This window comes from Rhinoraja longicauda, chromosome 3 (assembly GCF_053455715.1).
Source record: "Rhinoraja longicauda isolate Sanriku21f chromosome 3, sRhiLon1.1, whole genome shotgun sequence".
Taxonomy (NCBI): Eukaryota; Metazoa; Chordata; class Chondrichthyes; order Rajiformes; family Arhynchobatidae; genus Rhinoraja; species Rhinoraja longicauda.
This window is the reverse complement of record NC_135955.1, coordinates 49,065,931-49,084,090: the sequence shown is the minus strand read 5'-3', so window position 1 is coordinate 49,084,090 and position 18,160 is coordinate 49,065,931. Positions and strand designations below refer to the sequence as shown.

At 38.6% G+C, this 18,160-nt stretch overlaps 1 protein-coding gene across 1 annotated transcript; it reads right to left on the bottom strand.

Annotated features, from left to right (window-relative positions):
• Positions 1-218: 218 nt before the first annotated feature.
• isoc1 (isochorismatase domain containing 1) lies at positions 219-17,267 on the bottom strand. The gene is made up of 5 exons (XM_078396090.1): positions 16,906-17,267; positions 11,662-11,781; positions 6,802-7,005; positions 3,545-3,661; positions 219-988 (listed from the first exon to the last, which is right to left on the bottom strand). Exons 1-5 carry the CDS (start codon positions 17,146-17,148, stop codon positions 842-844), a joined length of 831 nt encoding a protein of 276 aa, XP_078252216.1. The 5' UTR covers positions 17,149-17,267; the 3' UTR covers positions 219-841.
• Positions 17,268-18,160: the final 893 nt, after the last annotated feature.

The window sequence follows — 18,160 nt, the reverse complement described above, 5'->3', positions numbered from 1 at the left end:
TCTTTGATATAGTTGGAAAGGAGCAGCCAAGAACAAATGCGAGCCCTTGCACATGAGATAAAGTACTTTAAACATGAAGGGTAGCCAGGTGAATTGGTGCTGGAAACCATCTAAAATGAACCCATAAGGCCACTAAGAAACTCTCCCTCCATTTTAACAATGGTACACTAACAGCCTCTTTACACAAAGGTCAAGTGTACACAGAATGAGATTTGGTGTTATAGGCACAGAAAGCCATTGCTTGGCTGATTTATTTCATATATATACACAAGCATAACAGAAATGGGATTTTTTTGTTTATGCCATTCAACAACATGATAAAATAATTTTTATGCCAATGGATGTACATTGTTTGAGCAGCCCAGTCTCCTTTCCATACTCAAATCCAATTACAATTTATGCCATCTTGGGCTCAAGTTCAATATTTACTACAAGTCTGATCTCCAATCAAACAAAAATATACTCTGAATAATACATCATATATTTTAGAGCTGTTTAATTGATTGCAATACTTTACAAAATGACTCCACACAATAAAATCTTGCATTTATAATGTGCACAATCAAAAATCATGAACATTTATTCCAGATTTACACAATTTATTCCTGCTTAAATATGCCTCCGCTAACCTTCATGAAATACTCTTCCATAATACACAATATCTATAATATTAAAAGCCTAATAGTAGCAGATGGACAGCAAAATGTGACTATAAAAAGATCATATTGTTACCCGACAATTTTAAGCAGGTGCTTGATGTCCCTTGAATGTCAATATTAAATGCATCTTCAATTTTTTTGGATGAATCCTTTGCCAGATGTTTTATGATACCTATACTTGTTTAGACCTTGGATAAAAGCCCCGACTCTGGTGCACTTGCTTTGATGAGGTTTTGAATTTCCTTGAAATGAGGATGTTCTTTATCACCAATTAGTTGAAGAAGTACAGCTTCACTGGTAGTAACTATAATCCCTGTGAGGGCTAGACGCTTTGAAGAGAAATAAAAGATTAAATTAAAATTTCAGATACTGTACTGTGGTAATGCTGTTGCAAACAAAACTGGCCATTTTAAATTCCCTTCCCCGCAATCTATTTTCTTCTCTCCTGAAGGTCATGGCTTGGACGAGGGAATGAATTGACAGATCCAACCACTCTTTGGGACTAGATCCAAAATACTTTTTTTCCCCATGTGTGAGCTTAAACTGTTCTGGTTTTGTTGCCTCGGAACCATTTCCTATCCTATTCATGTTCAATAGTCATGGCCACAAACTTCAGATATAGCTCAGAAACTAATATTACGCTTCATTCCTACTAAACCAAGAAAATCAAAAGGCATCCATAGCATCCTAACAGACGGTCCAGCAGTTTACAGATGGAATTAGAAATATAACCCTAGGCTACTCCAAGTCAAAACATATCTGTACATGTTATATGTACATGAAAGATTGTAGTCAAGCTGGTAGGATTCCAAGTCAGAAAGTCATGATTAAAGTTGAGCACAAAAACTTACTGAGGGAATATTCTGAAATTCAGAGCACATGTTGAAAACTCACATGGTCACTGGAAGAAAGAGCTAAGTCCACACACAGAGCACCCTTCGTAATTTGTAGTCAACTCTGGTAACTGGTGCTGCAAGATAGTGGTTTTATAAGCTGCTGGACAGAACCACCCTTACGTTAATGCTCCATCCCAGGCAACATACTATCTGCCATCTGAATTCAGAGCATTGCCATCTCTACTGTGCAAATACATCCTTTCTGTAATATAGTGGCCAAAATTGCATAGTTAGATTAGCTAAGGGCCTACTGGGTTCAGTCTCCCCATGATCGTCTGCTTACAGTGCACAAGTGTTGGTCAGTGACTTATTTTGATGTAATTCAGGGGAAAAATAATAACATCCAGGAACATGTCAGGAGGTGTTCCCCCGTTTGTAGAGGAATTACCTCAAAGAGTAAAGGCCTACATACACTCAAGATCTGTAGTATAACATGCTCTAGTCTGTCCCGGTTGAAGGAATCTACACCCAATTATTTATTACAACAATGGTTTCTTTTGCAGAATCTTCCTTGCTTTATTTTCCTGGATTCAATAAGAAGCAAACCCATTGTCAAATAGCACATCCAGCACTCCAATGATATGTATTCCATAAATTCATTATCTCCTGTCACCCATTCCAGCAAGTTTACCTACTAAATAGAATGGCAGTAGGTGTGGCCCAACTCAGGGGTGGCATTGAATAGAAATATGACCAGGAAAAGAAATGGGAACACCCACACCAAGGATGAAGTTACATTCTTCCCCCACCTACACCCGAAAATCATTGAACCCTGAAGCACGAATTCTATTTCAATGTGCGACGTTGCTGAGATAATTAGAACATATTCCCACAAAACAAAACAGCAGGATTGAGTGAGGTGTTGAGGGTTATCAGCCAGAACTAATAGTTATCATTAAACAGCCAATTACACATATTATCTACAGCACAACTTCTTGTCAGAAATGTTAACACAATTTCTTGACAGAAAAGATAACAGTGCCATCTTAGCTTAGGCTATAATTATGCTGCTTCACTGGGCAGAATTTCTGAGTGTCTTGCAAGGGGTTAACATTCAGCATGTAACCATGTGGGTTTTATTGCAGGGGTGCAAAAGCTCCAGCTCGATTATGTTGCCAGGACATCCAGTTGTCAGCATGGAAGTGCGGTTTATGGCTGATCGTATCCTCTGATATCAGCAACTGGCCTCAAAGCTTTGAAGTGTTAAGAAGAACATCTTGCCATATGGACTGCCCTTTGTTCCCAAGAAAGAAGAGGTCACGATGGACACAACGGACACGGAGGTCCCGAAAGACACATAAAGATTTATAGGACATTGTAAAACTTGCCATATAAGGTAGCAACGGAAATGTACTGGCACATGTATTTAGGGTATAAAAGGTGTAAAATGTAAGCTTTCGGGGAGAGAGACTACATTAGCTTCCTGAGCATTTCTAAACGCTCCGGTTTCTAAACTCTCTCCCACCTGGGTGAATAGAATAAAGAGGTTAAACGAATTCGGTTGTCTGCCTGTTTTTTCTAATAGGCCACGGACTACAACAGTCTGCCCAAATGAATTGTGAGATGAGGAAAAATTAACAACATAGTTCTGTCCTTACATTTGTGGCATCTAATCAGCAATTCATAGCGACAAATAATCTGTACCAGACAGGGTAGGGGAGTGCACTGTTGCCAGAACCAGCCTTTGTTAAAATATGGTAAAAATCCAGATGTCAAAACCCTCTTTTTGTCAAAAGAATTGGAGGTACAAGAACTGCAAATGCTGGAATCTTGAGCAAAAGACAAAGAACTGGTGGAACACTGCGGGTCAGGCAGTGTCTGGCGAGGGAATGGACAGGCAAAGTTTCGGGTTAGGACTCTTCGGTCTGAAGAAAGGTCGCCAGCCCATTCCCTTCCCAGATGCAGCCTAACCCACTGAGTTCCTCCAGAACTTTGTTTTTTCCACTTTTTCAATTAGCTTTTTAAATATAATTGAAATTAAACTCTTACCTCCAAAGCAAACATTCTGTCCATCATACTTCTCGAAGAAGTTGCATCAGCTACAATATGCACTTCAAGGCCTCTTCCAATCAGATCCACAGCAGTCTGTTGAATGCAGACATGAGTCTATCCAAAAAAAATAAAATGTGTTCCTAATTCTTCCATGTCAAATTTGTAGAAAAAGGTCAGATTAGCTGGGAACACCAAGTGGGTGGTGGTTTCTATTTGTGTTTGAAGACAAAACAAAAACTAAATTCAGAAGAGTTTGAAGGACTCATCAGATATACATTATGTACTTAACTACTTTAATGTGATTTTTTTGGTGATTATTATGCAAACAGTAGAGTTGGCATCTTTGGGTGCTGTTTTGTTTATGTGAAATAATATGGATCCACTCCAACTTAAAATATGGTTTTACTTCAAAGGAGTAAGTTCCAGATTTCCTCCTGCAGGCTGAACACATCAGAATATGAGACAGCACAACAGGAAAAGCCAATTTCTGGCCAGAACCATCGTTTCCTTGTGCTGGGCTCATTTATGGGGCAAGGTTTGCCCCCTTGCAAAGTCCACAATTTTGCTTTCAATAACGATTTTCCTAATCAATTGCAAAACCCCAAATTTGCATGTATTTAAAGTTAACATTGAAAACCTTCCTAAAACAATTTTTTTTTAAATGTTGTCAACATTGTGATAAAGTGATAAGTGGGTTAAAGAGGGAAGGAATGAATGCCAGAGTGCGAGGCCTACATAGCAACGGTACTCTTGGACAAGGCAGATGGCAGCACAACCAGACAGAGTTCAACAGGTGGTAGAGCCGTAAGAGATTATAAATGTAGGGCTGGCAAGCCTTAAGGGTTTTTAAATCAAGGCACTGGGAATGTTAAATTTAACATTTTGAGAGAAATTGAGACAACGCAGGTCAGAGAAGAATGGAACTTTGGGCAAGCAGCACTGGGACATCAAAACTGCATCAAGGGGAAGATGGGATGGCTGGCCAGGGCAGAACAGAAATAGCCCAATCTTTGTTGGCAAATGCATTGATTCTCAGCTTGGAGACCATAAGACACCAATTGTTTTTTTATCTTTTAAGTGTTCCGATCTTAAATTATTAAAACACAAAAAAGGCAGAAAAGGGTCATTCTGTCCACCAGGTCCATTAGGGTAGCAATGCACATTCCCATTTCATCTCTCCTTAATTCCCTGTAGCCCTGCAACTTGTTCTTTCTCACACATGTCCATCATCTTTCCTTTGATTCTTTTTTGCTATTTAACCATTGCTGGGAGGATAGTCAATCCGCCTACCAATGTTACAGTGCATTCAGAAAGTATTCAGACCCCTTCACTTTTGCCACATTTTGTTACGTTTACAGCATTATTTTAAAATGGATTAAATTCGTTTTTTTTTATCATCAATCTACACACAATACCCCAGAATGAAGAAGCAAAAATAGTTGTTTAGAAATTTTTGCACAGTAATTAAAATGAAATATCACATTTACATAAGTATTCAGACCCTTTGCTATGACACTCAAAATTGAGCTTAGGTTCACCCTGTTTCCATTGATTATCCTTTAGATGTGACTACAACTGGATTGGAGTCCACCAGTGGTAAGTCTGTGAATTATTATGGGGTAATGTGTGTAGATTGATAAAAATACAAATGTAATCCATTTTAAAGACAAAATGTGGAAAAAGTGAAGGGGTCTGAATACTTTCTGAATGCACTGTATTTGAGATGTGGGAGGAATTCAGAGCACGCAGAGGAGACCCACATGGCCCTAAGGAGAGTGTGCAAACACTGCAGAGACAGTGCTTGAGAAGAGGCTCCTGGAGATGTTAAGAAGCAGCACAAATTAGTGGTCCCTCTTGTTAACATTTTGTTGGGCAAATTATTTAAATCAATTCTGAGAGACAGTGTAAATCTATATGTAAAAAGACAAATTAATTAATAACGATCAGTATGGATTGGAGTCCACCAGTGGGAACTTCTTTACTCAGAGGGTTGTGGCTGTATGGAATGGGCTTCCGGTGGAAGTGGTGGAGGCTGGCTCGATTTTATTATTTAAGAGTAAATTGGATAGATATATGGATAGGAGGGGATTGGAGGGTTATGGTCCGAGTGCAGGTAGATGAGACTAGGTCAGGGAGAATGGTCGGCGTGGACTGGTAGGGCCGGACAGGCCTGTTTCCATGCTGTAGTTGTTATATGTTATATGTTATATATGTTAGAATGCCACGATTAACTTGACTGATTTTTTTTTGAGGACGTAACAAGCAGGGTCACTGAAGGCAATGTGTTTGATTGTCTAAGTTGGATTTTAACAAAGCTTAATATAGTTCCACCTACCAGGCTAATTCAGGTCAATTATTTTTCCGTACCTTCTTCACCACATATACCATTTGATACATTACAATATCAACAGATTTTAGGTCACATTTTCAGCAACAGCAGTATTTTTATTTCTGTAATATGTATCGATATTTCAGGATGGAAAAGGCTAGAGAAGTTCGAGTGGCAGAGGTAGACACCCACATTACATTTAAGTACTTTGACATGTAATAAAAGAGTTGTAATTAGCAGGGCTCAAGAACAAGTGCTGAAAAAGTAAAATTAGTCTGGATAGATCATTTTTGATCAGCACAGACATAATGGGCCAAATTACTTTCTACTGTATTATAAATAATCCAGGATTCTATGAGTAAGAATCTTGAACAAAAGAACAAGGCTGGCCTGAATATTTGTAGGGAATAAAGAGGGAGGGTCTTGGGTTATGGGAGACTGAGAAAGGGAGAAACTCAGGAATAAAGTTAGAATGAAATCTAGGAGCTTACAAGATTGCAGAATAGATTACCTATTTTTTAAATCCCCCACAGATGGGTTACCATAATTATTTTTCACACTCTGCAAATTTATAGATAACGATTCTCAACCATTGGGGGAGTAACTTTTACATGGCAAATTTGTTAACATTTGTAAAATTCCTGCAGTCTTGATCCAACATCATGGTCAAATGCCTCTTTAGAACGACAAATATATCGATACTTCCAGCCAGCATTGGCCAGCCTTGCAAACAGATTATCTGTCTGCCTCTCTCAGAACCACAGCTTTTGAGATTCAATTGGCTAAGTGGTTTGAATTTTATCACACCAACCATAAACAGAATTAAAATGTTTATCTCAAAAAGGATATAGACAATAATTCACATACTGAATATACGACAAATGAAGGGCAAAATAAATTTACATAAAAGCAGATATCTACATACCTCCACACCAAATAACACAACACTTTGAATGCCTGGGATATCATTAAGAGCTGCTTCCACCTCTGGTACAACCATTGAAAATTTAGTTTTCGGCACAACCAGCTTGGCTGATGTCACATCAATTTCTGCTACAGTACTCCCAAGTCCTTTTGGATATTGTTCCGTGACAATAACAGGAATTCCCAAAATGTAGGCACCCTGGAGCTTGAGATGCATTCAAAATAATGTTGTATAAATGCACATAGAAATGCAGTAACAATTTTCTCAACACCATTTAGTTATAACTCTATACATCATGTAATATGAGAATCATTTACTAATAATAAAGAGATAATCAACTCTTTGGGAAACTTAAGATGAAGCAGAAAATATGACAGAACAATTAATCATAGATTCAAAAAGATCTATTAATACCCCAGTATGTGGAGCAGCAACGAGGGATTTGTCATTTACTCAGTTATGACTGAAACAAAACTGATTATTTGAATTTCTATATGCAAGTTAACACAAAGATAAAATTCTGTAAGGGATATGTATAGAAGACCTGGCAGGATGAAGTGGAGGCAGATGGTTTAATGAGATTCATGAGGACAAACGTACAGGAGAGAAACAGAAACTTTCGATTTTGGTTTTAACTTAGGGTTCAGCTAAATTGTCTGCAAGATCTCTGGTGTGGCTCTGCATTTCTTGCCTTTTGTGCATGCCTACCAGCCATATCTAAAAGACAGAATTAAACGGACAAAGGCAATTTGATCATCACTATCTACCAGAGTAACAAACATGTCCATATACATGACAATACCCATGGGATTCCCTCGAGACCTCTTCACTGTAACCTCAACAGAAATATCAATTGCTACACAAATGAATTTCCAAACCTCTGCCAAGATGACAACAGCAAATCCTGATGAGATTATCAGCATAAATGTTTGCACCAATCTCTGGCAAAGGATATGACATGCCTCCAACAACCAAAGATATGATTCTGCGGGGAAGAGAGGGGTCTTCCCAATCCAGTTGCTTACAATTCTTCAGTGGTTCACAGCACCCATCCTCATGACAAAGAAGCAGGCCACTTAGACTGTCTGAAGAAGGGTCTCGAACCGAAACACATTCTTTCTCTCCAGAGATGCTGCCTATCATGCTGAGTTACCCCAGCATTTTGTGTCTATCTTCGATTTAAACCAACACTAAAAGATACACAAGATACCACTGGTTTGCAACCACCATAAATAAATACTATCACAGGTAGCACTTAAATAACAGGACCCAGTTTAAGAGGGTAGTTTCCAACTAATGGCATCAATGAAGAAATAAGCAAGAGCTAAAGGAAAGCTTAATAAACATCATTTTTCAGTTTAAGTGGAATGAACATTTAAAGATGTGGTGATTGAATAAGATTGCAGTAGTCATTAAAATGTGTTTGTAAAAGGTACAAAGAGAATGTGGATAGAACTGTATCAGTGCTGGGCAGATTTGAAACCCAGGAGATTTTTATGAAGACGTTTTCTCAATCTCACAATTAAATGTGGCATACAAAGTAAAAGTCATTATGCAAATTAGCTGAAAATCAAAGCAGACAAAGGAAAAGGTAAAGCTTAGCTAAATAAGCGTAAAAAGAACAATGCAATTATCACAGAATACTTTAATCCATGTGTAGATTAGGTTAATCAAATTTGAACGGGTAGCTAGCTTGGAAAACAAATTCATATATTGCATTGACTAATTTCATCATGAGGCAGATAGAGAACACGTAATCTTGGATCCAGTAAGGATAGTGAGACAGATTTAATAAATGATCTTGAAGTAAAAGATTGCCTTGGGAGCAATAATTATAATATGGAGAATTATGTAATCCCATTTCAGAGAGAGAAACTGGGGTCAGAAACAACTATGTTTAACTTAAAGGGAATTACAATAGAGCAAGGATAGAGATGGCTATTATGTTCTGGGATGACAGATTAGCAAGAAAACACAGGCAACACCATGCCAGACACAGCAAAAATATACCTGTGCAAGAAAGAACGATCCAAATGAAGGGATGAACCATCCATGGATAACCAAGGAAGTTAAAGTTAAAACATACAAGGAGGCCAAAAGTTAGCGGTAATACCAAAGATTGGAATAAATTCAAATTGTCGCAAAAATGGAAATAAAAGGGAATAAAATAATAAACAAATGACAAATCAAAAAAAAAAAAAAAATTCTTGAAGTATGCAAAAAGGAAGATAGGTCCAGGTGAACTTTGACCCCCTGTAGAATGAGTCGGAGTAAGCAACTTTTAATACTGAAAAGTGTTGGGGATGAATTAAGTACAATCAACATTATTTCCAAATTGGTAAATGGCAAATAAGTGCAGCTTTAGATTGGTAAATAACTTGACCACTAAACCTGTGGGTGCATTCTAGGATCCGAAAAGATGTGGTTCTAAGACAGTGGATGCAGGAACTACAATGCATGTGTCACGTGCAGAAAGAAAACAAATCTACATCAGACAAATTTTAGAATCACTCCAAAATAAGTGGGACTTTATGATTACAATTTATGAGTAGGAGACAAACAGTTTATAAAAAGATATTGATAGGTTAGGGGAGTGAGCAGAAATTGGGGGGGGGGGGGGGGGTGATGTTGGTCATTTTGGAAGGAACAACAAAAGTATTATTTAAATGGAAAAAGATTGCAGAAAGTTGCAGCAAAGGGGGACGAAGGTCCTATTGATTAAACACAAAAGTTCAGATGGTAATGGAGAAGGCTAATGGAATATTAGCCCTTACCTCAGGGCAACAACGGATTAAAAGTAGAAGTTTCACCATGCTTGCACAAAATTATTAAAAGATTAGATATCTAACAATTCAAGAGTACTGTGAAAAAATTAAGTGTCCTTCTTTAAGGAAAGATATTATCTTAGGCAGTTCGGAGAAAGATCACAAAGATTATCTGTTGTGCCCTATATGGAAAGGATAACCAATTGGGACACAACTCACTAGAGTTCAGAAAAATTAGAAAATGTTTCCTCAGGAGAGATGAGAACCAGAAGATATAGTTTGCATGAATGGAGTTGTTATTTAGGACAGAGAGAAGGAAGGTTCTCCTCACCGAGGCTTGTTAATCTTTGGAACTCCTTGCCACAGAGCCCCATGGGGCATGATTCTTTGAGGAGCTTTTCAGACTAAGATGCTTAGATTCCACATCAGAAAAAGGAAGAGTTATGGGAACTGGGCAGGAAAGTGGACATGAGAAACTTTGAATTAACTATGATTCTACTGAATAACAGCAGGCTTCAAGGATTGAAAAGCCTTTACCTATTCCTTCTTCAAAAGGCTATATTGACCCTAAAATACTCCTCCCTATTAAATTCAATTCAATTCCATTTTTCAGCATCACGCAATTGCCATTTTACGGAAGTGGGTAGATGAATCAGTATTCCCATGTCAAAAGCTTTAGAAATTGCATTTGTGACACAATGACGTTATGGGGAAATCATAACTGTGGGGCATAGAAAAAAACTTCCAAAACACTTGGATATTTCTTGAAAAATGAAACATAACTCTACCAATGCAGACATCCAGCAATGACCAATTTTCCTTTTCTTCCTGGCAGTTCAACTGAACTATTCAAAAAATCTAGGTCATTGCATCAGAATTGCACCAGCTATAAACTATAATCCCTGCACAAATGTTGAGTTCCGCTCAATAAGCTTTGGTTTTCTGCTCCTGCTGAAGACCAGGAGACAGTGATGCCTGTTTACGTGCAATATTAAATAATGATGGAATGTTATTTCTGATATATTCGTACAGAAGTCCGTCAATAACCCAGTACAATAGTTGAAAATCCACTGCAGTGAAGTTGAAAATGTGAGTTCAGAACCTGCCATTTTTGACACATGTTTTACTGTTTCTTTCACAGAATAAGAGGATAAAAACTCATTACACATCTGGACAACAGAAATAAAGACAAAGAATCTGCCTGCCTTCATAAAGCAACCTTTAACTGCCGAATATTTCTATATACTCTGAAGCAAAAAAATTGCATTTGTTTAGTATAATCATTGGTCTAAATTACAAAATAAGGCATCATTTTACACACAAATTCCTTTTCATTTAAGGTAATCAAATCACTTCCCAAGGAAGGCCTGTCCAGTGGGACATCTGTTGCCTCACAGTACCAGAGACTTGGGTATGATCCTAACTTTTGACACTGTCTGTGTGGAGTTTGCACGTTCTCCCTGTGACCAAGTGGGTTTCCTTCAGGTGCTTGTTTCCTCCCACATGCCAATGACTGGTTTGTAGGTTAATTGGCCTCTGCAGAATTTCTTCTAATGTGTAGGGAATGGATGAGAAAGTGGGATAACCTAGAACTAGTGTTATTTGATGGGCGTTGTGAACGTTAGTTCTCCCCCTTAGATGCCATGGTCTCGTTGGGTCAAAAGGCCCGTTTCCATTTTGTACCTGTAATCTAAACCATCGCAATTTGTGGGGATGCTATTAAACAAAATATAAAATAACATAGAAAAGTTGGCCAAAAACATTTTGGGTATTCAGAAGCATTTTAAAGGGAAGGGGTTGAGCTTTGAGAAAGGTATAAGGGTTGGGACCTTGTTAGCTGAAGACTTGATTGATCAATAGGCCAGAATTGGATGTGCAAATGTCAGAAGGTTACATGGCTGAAGGAGATCAAAAAGAGAGGAAGGAACAAGGTCGCAGGAAGGATGATGCAGGAATAAAATGTTTAATTAAGGCATGGGTACAATTGCACAACAAGAAGCACAGATTTGATGGCTGAATGAGACCTGGTGTACAAATGCATTATTGTCATTATATTATAATGCAGAATGAACAATAATAAATATAATAAACTCACCAGTCTTTGGCCCACACTTGTGATATCTCCAAAATACTTGATTGCAGGCCTGAATCTTTCCTGCATATCACAACAGAAAAACACAGTGCTGGAAGCTACGAGGTTTCCAAGTGAAGTCATCTGGGAAAACAAATACAAAAATAATGTTACTACTTGTATTTCTTTCTGTGCTCAAGATAACAAATACTTGTCCATGCAGGACAATAGATGAGGGAAAAGGTCAATTTACAGTACCATAATTGACAAGTGGCGAACAACATTTTCACATTCAGTATCTGGGTAATGAATGCCATATACATTTCAGGATTGCACCTTTATTGTGGTGTGCCCCCAAGGCACTGCATGGGATTGCTATCAAACAAAATACAAGACCACTCAAGGAGATAACATTACAATACCCAAATGCTTTTTAGATCTTCAGAAGTAACCTCCTCCTATCTCTTCAAAAAAGTATAAGCATTTGAAAGTATTTTCTTTACAATTGACAGTTCCAGCAGTAGAGTTTCAAATGATGAATACATTTAAATTCCATCAAATTCTGTTCAAAGATAGTGCTGTACTGTTATTTTGAAACTAACCTGCAAATCCACAAAATGCTCTGGTAATTATTTATAAAGTAAATTATTGAGCCATACAGTTTTTTTTAAAGCTGCTTCCTGATACTTGGGAATGCCAGTCAGATGGTTCTACTTGGATGAAAGCTTCCCCTTTCTTCTGTTTGCAAGAGAACTTTATGAGATTACTACGTGCAGTCTTTATTCCCATTGAATATGCAGTCAGAAGTTCTCTTTACACAGCATACAAGACAAAGAGATAGACTACTCAGCCCAAACAGTCTGCGCTGGACCACTCAAGTCTCTTCCCATCTAAATCCATCAACCTGATCCTCTATCTCCTCGTTCTCTGCCCCAACTCTTGCCTTCCACGTGCTTGTTCAGTAGTTCCTTAAAAGCATTTATACTATTTGATTGTCGAAAGTGCCACATTTATCACCACTCTTTTGGTTAAGAAGTGTCTTCTGAATTCTCTTTTGGACACTTTGGATAACTACGTTATAGGCATTGAGTAATACGAGTCGGATCAAGAACTTTATTTGGTGCTGATTGACTACCTTTAGTTATTTATGCGGAAGCCCTCAAATGAGAAAGTGTTTAATTCCTGAGAACTTGAATTGCTCCTCTTGAAGAGCAACAAAAAAAAATCCCACTGCTTTGATTTTCATAAATTTGCAAAGGTGTATTGCACATGAATATCATTCCAGTAAACAATTAAACAAACTTGATTACACATTAGCATCATTTGGCCCGAAAACAATGTAGCTGATAATTTGGTGCATGTACAAACAAGCAGCTGTGGGTTCCAGTTCATCGTTGCTTAACTTATCATCAGGTGCAAGATATGCCATACAGAGGGGAATTCATTCACATTATTCATGTTTTTTACTTCATAAACAGAAGTGTCACAGTCGATGATATTTTCATGTGTGAAACTTTCTGGCGAGAAAATAATGAAAAGTGTTCACCTCTGTCTACATCAGAGAAACAAAACCTAAGCGTCAAAGACTTACCTGCTGAACAAATGTAATAAAAAATTATCACATTATTTGGAACACAAAACCAAGTGCCTTGATTCAGCAATTCTTTTGAAAGTATGATCAATCTAGAAAGATTATTAAATGTCTTCCTTCAGAAGGAAAAAAGAAACTTATGACTGTCAAAATACCTCAGCTGAAGTCTAGAATATGGTGACTATTATCTAAAATAATTTAAGTTTACAAATAAGCAAAAACAAATCATAAGAACCTTCCAGAAGTCCTGTGTGATTATTTGCTGATGCTGTTTAATTATAAACAAGCCTTCATTATGTACTAGCATGCCTGCAATTAATTCAACTCCTCAAGCATATTAATTGCTACTGGTTCTATTTCTACTGGGAGCACCATATTATGAATATTCATCTTTGTAGAGAAATTTAATTAACTTTCAATTCTCCACATATGATTATTTGGTAGAATCAGACCATATGGCTATATTGATAATGAAATGAACACTAGGTGAGAAGTTAAGCACATACCAACATTAAAAAGATAATCAAGCATGCATGTACCGTGGATCTCACATTGAACTGTTAAACCACAACATGGGTTATCTCCAGGTGCTCCAGTTTGCTCCCACATTCCAAAGACGTGCAAGTTTGTAAGTTAAAGGCTTCTGTAAATTGTCCCTTGTGTGTAGCATGTGAAACTGGGATAACATAGAACCAGTGTACAGGTGATTTATGGTCAGCACAGACTCGGTGAGCTTTAGGACTTGTTTCCATGCTGTATCTCAAAATTAAAACTTCTTAACTTCTTTGGCGAAACATTTAAATTTAAGAACTTTCTTCCACAATGATACATTATCCTTAGTTCTGTCATTGTTTAATGTACATTGTCTTCCATCTCCGCATATTCAGTGATCAGAGAACTGAACATGAAAATTAATGTATATTTTTCCAATGATCCATCCAAACCATTGATGTTAGCAACATAAACATTATCACAAAATGAACTGAAAATACTAAAACTTAGTACAAGTTATTAAAATTAAATTTATGATCTATGAACCATTAAAATATATATTAAAAATTCATTTTCCACAATGGCAATACATTGTAATTAAACAGCATCTTCACGTTTTGCCACGGTAGCGCAGCGGTAGAGTTGCTGCTTTACAGCGAATGCAGCGCCGGAGACTCAGGTTCGATCCTGACTACGGGTGCTGCACTGTAAGGAGTTTGTACGTTCTCCCCGTGACCTGCGTGGGTTTTCTCCGAGATCTTCGGTTTCCTCCCACACTCCAAAGACGTACAGGTATGTAGGTTAATTGGCTGGGTAAATGTAAAAAAAAATAAAAAATTGTCCCTAGTGGGTGTAGGATAGTGTTAATGTACGGGGATCACTGGGCGGCACGGACTTGGTGGGCCGAAAAGGCCTGTTTCCGGCTGTATATATATGATGATGATATGATAAACCACTTCAATCTGCCATATCAAACTATTTTATATCTTTCAACTAATAGTAGACAATAACTACTGCATTAAACCCAGTCTGAATTATGAAATGCATTAACAACTCAACTAGAAATGCACCTATTGCTGCATCTCACCATCACCATAAAAGTTACCAATAGCCCCATAAAGCCAATGATACAATCTACTTTTCTCAAATTACTTTTGTGAATAATGAATAAAGCATTCAGTTACAACCAAAGTCAAATGTAATGTTAGCATTCATATCGAGAGGGCTAGAATATTAAAGCAAGGATGTAGTACCGAGAGGCTGGTCAGACCTCATTGAGAACATAGTTTTTGGCCCCATATCTGGGAAGGATGTGCTGGGGTTGGGGAGGATCCAAAGGAGGTTTACAAGAATGATCCTGGGATGACTGGGTTAATGTATGAGGAGCATTTGATGGCCCTGGGTCTGTACTCACTAGAGTTTAGAAGGGCGAGGAGGAATCTCATTGAAACCTACCGAATAATGGAAGGCGTAAAGTGGATGTGGAGAGGATGTTGCCAGAGTCTAGGGCCGGAGGGCACAGGAGAAGGAAATTGTTTAGCTAGAGGGCGGGGAATCTGTGGAATTCATTGCCACAGATGGATGTGAAGGCCAAATTGTTGGGTATATTAAAGCAAAGACTGATAGGTTCATGATTTGTACGGGTGTCAAAGGTTAATAGAAGGTAGGAGAATGGAGTTGAGAGAAAAATAGATCAGCTATGATCGAATGGTGGAGCAGACAATGGACCGAATGGCCTAATCCTATACTTCATGAACTAATATGTTAAACAAGTTTATTACCTCAATGTCACCCGAAACGTCACCTATTCCTTCTCTCCGAGATGCTGCCTGACCCGCTGAGTTACTCCAACGTTTTGAGTCCATTTTGGACTATGTAACTACTTTGCAGGTCTCAGAAATACAAAGAGGCTGGGACAAGTAAAACTTAAAACAATTCTACATTTTCAATCATTTCACATCTAAAAGACATAATCAGACAACCGCATGCTCCAATTTCCATAGGCTGATTATTTTTCAAAAGAGTGATTCAGTAAGTAGCCTGCTTTGTGTAAATTGTAAACGGTTTGTACTCATTAGATTCATCACTCCCGAGCATCTGTTTCCAGATCAACTGGATTGCCAGTGGAAGTATGAATCTTTCACATCTGTCACTGAACCAGCCTGTGAAATAGAGACAGGGTCTTGTTAGGCATGCAGTTGCAGTTTACCAATCAAGTGGAAATCTAAATGAATGGATGTTGCTTAAAATAAATGTTAACAAATGCATTATATGTTAGCTGGAGTATTGCTTTCAATAAGGTTGCAACAATAACAATCGTCCCACATACAATGTTAACCGATGAAAACACATCGGTCAGTTAATCATTCTTCCATTTCTTTACTGTATTGCCAGTTCAGAATATTTGTAATCAAAAATCTCTGACGTTAGTAATCCTGTTGCACATTATTAAACGAATGGAGACTCATCGGGTTCTTTTTGAATTTGTATGTTTACAACATCAAACTCTGGTACTGTGTAGAAAGAAGGAACTGAGGCCAGATCATCGTGTCTGACACTAGACATGAAGACCAATGCAAGTACGGACAATGTATAGCGCAATATGTTTAACGCAATTGCACATTTAGAACAGTTCCGCAGACTTTTGTTTAATTAAAAAACAACCATTAAATTATTTTGTAGTTTGCAAAATATTAAATTTGTAGTTTGCAAAATATACAGGCGAGTGGAGGCCAGTTCGTTGGATGTTTTCAAGAGAGAGCTGGATAGAGCTCTTAAGGATAGCGGAGTGAGGGGGTATGGGGAGAAGGCAGGAACGGGGTACTGATTGAGAGTGATCAGCCAGATCGCATTGAATGGCGGTGCTAGCTCGAAGGGCTGAATGGCCTACTCCTGCACCTATTGTCTATTGTCTAAATCACATTCAGTACTAAAACGCGAAGGAGATATCGAAGGGTCATTGAAATGTAAGACAGAGAGAAGAAACTCCTTTCTTGACTATCTTTACCTGCATCAGCTGCGACTGCGAGGAAGGTGACCACTTTGCATGCACATCCATGCTCGACACCACAACTCAAATGCTGAGATGGCAACGTGAATATAACCAGTTGATACAGGTGGCACAACACTTTTTATATACGTGCTGGAGCCGGGCAACGGAGTGGCGGCGACCCACCGATACTCACCGGCACCTGCAGGGACACCAGCCGCAGCTTGCACCGCTCACTGACGGCAAACCCCTTGGGCAGGTCGATGTAGTCGTCCCACTCGGCCGAATACTGCTGCATGACGAACTTTCGGTGCACGCCGATCAGGCCGCCGTACAGCGCCAGAAACTTCTGGATCAGCACCTCGTGTCCGGCGCCGGGCGGCACCGCGCACGGCCGGCAGAACGACGCGAAGCACAACAGCACCGGCACCTCCGCCATCTCCAGCTGGGCTGGGTTGCTCCAGCCTCCACCACACCCCGTCAGCTTTAACCCTCTCGGGCCCGGCCCCCGACTCGGCGCTTCCCCATCCGTCGCCTCAAGAGACAGCGGTGCGTCACCGGCCCCGCCCCCGAATATACGTCACCGGCCACACCCCCGGTATACATACGTCATTGGCCCCGCCCTCCCAAAGCACACGCCCGCCCCAATACCAAAGATACTAGAGGAGCAAGATAGACCACTCGACTCTGAAAACCGTAGTAGGTCATGGGTAAATTTCAGCGCCATTTTAGTAGGCAGATTCTGTGTGCGAGACTATTGTGAATGTGTATGGGTCGGCTCTAATGAAATGTATGTGAGAGAACAGTGATCATGATAGGGAGAACCATGTGCTGAGCAATGTGTGCATGACTGATTATATATATATATCTATCTATATATATATATACATGTATATATATATATAGAGAGAGAGAGACAGAGAGAGAGAGAGCGAGATTGAAAGAAGAAGGTTGCTAAACAAGTAACTAGAGGAAATCACAAGAAAGAAACTATATATAAATATATATGTGTGTATATATATATATATATATATATATATATATACATATATATGCATATACATAAACCATAAAGGTCGAATCGCCTCTATGGTTTATGTACATCATGTGAAAAATAAGATGTAGAGAGAAATGAAGCTTCTGATCCATGAGAAGGAACTTTGAAATCTATTTATCTCTACCTTGCCTCTCACACACAAACACACACACACAAACACACATTCATATAAATATAAATAAATATATATTTATATAAATATATAATAAGTTAAATTTGTGCAGAGTGTGTGTTTGAGCAATACAAGGGAAAGTGCACAAAAGAGGGGGCTGGGGAGGAAGGACGAGGGAAATGGGCAGAAAAAGTAAGAAATAATAAAATCTGAGAAATTAAGCAGGGGGAAAACATGTAAAAATAAAAATAACAAAAAAATGTGAGTTGATAGATGAGATAT

Excerpts from the sequence above, each read along its gene's own strand:
- isoc1 (XM_078396090.1), bottom strand. The coding sequence starts at position 17,148 with ATGGCGGAGGTGCCGGTGCTGTTGTGCTTCGCGTCGTTCTGCCGGCCG. Across the intron at positions 11,782-16,905 it reads TGGTGTCCCTGCAGGTGCCG|ATGACTTCACTTGGAAACCT; the intron begins GTGAGTATCGGT and ends TTGTTTTCCCAG. Across the intron at positions 989-3,544 it reads ACAGAATGTTTGCTTTGGAG|CGTCTAGCCCTCACAGGGAT; the intron begins GTAAGAGTTTAA and ends TTCTCTTCAAAG.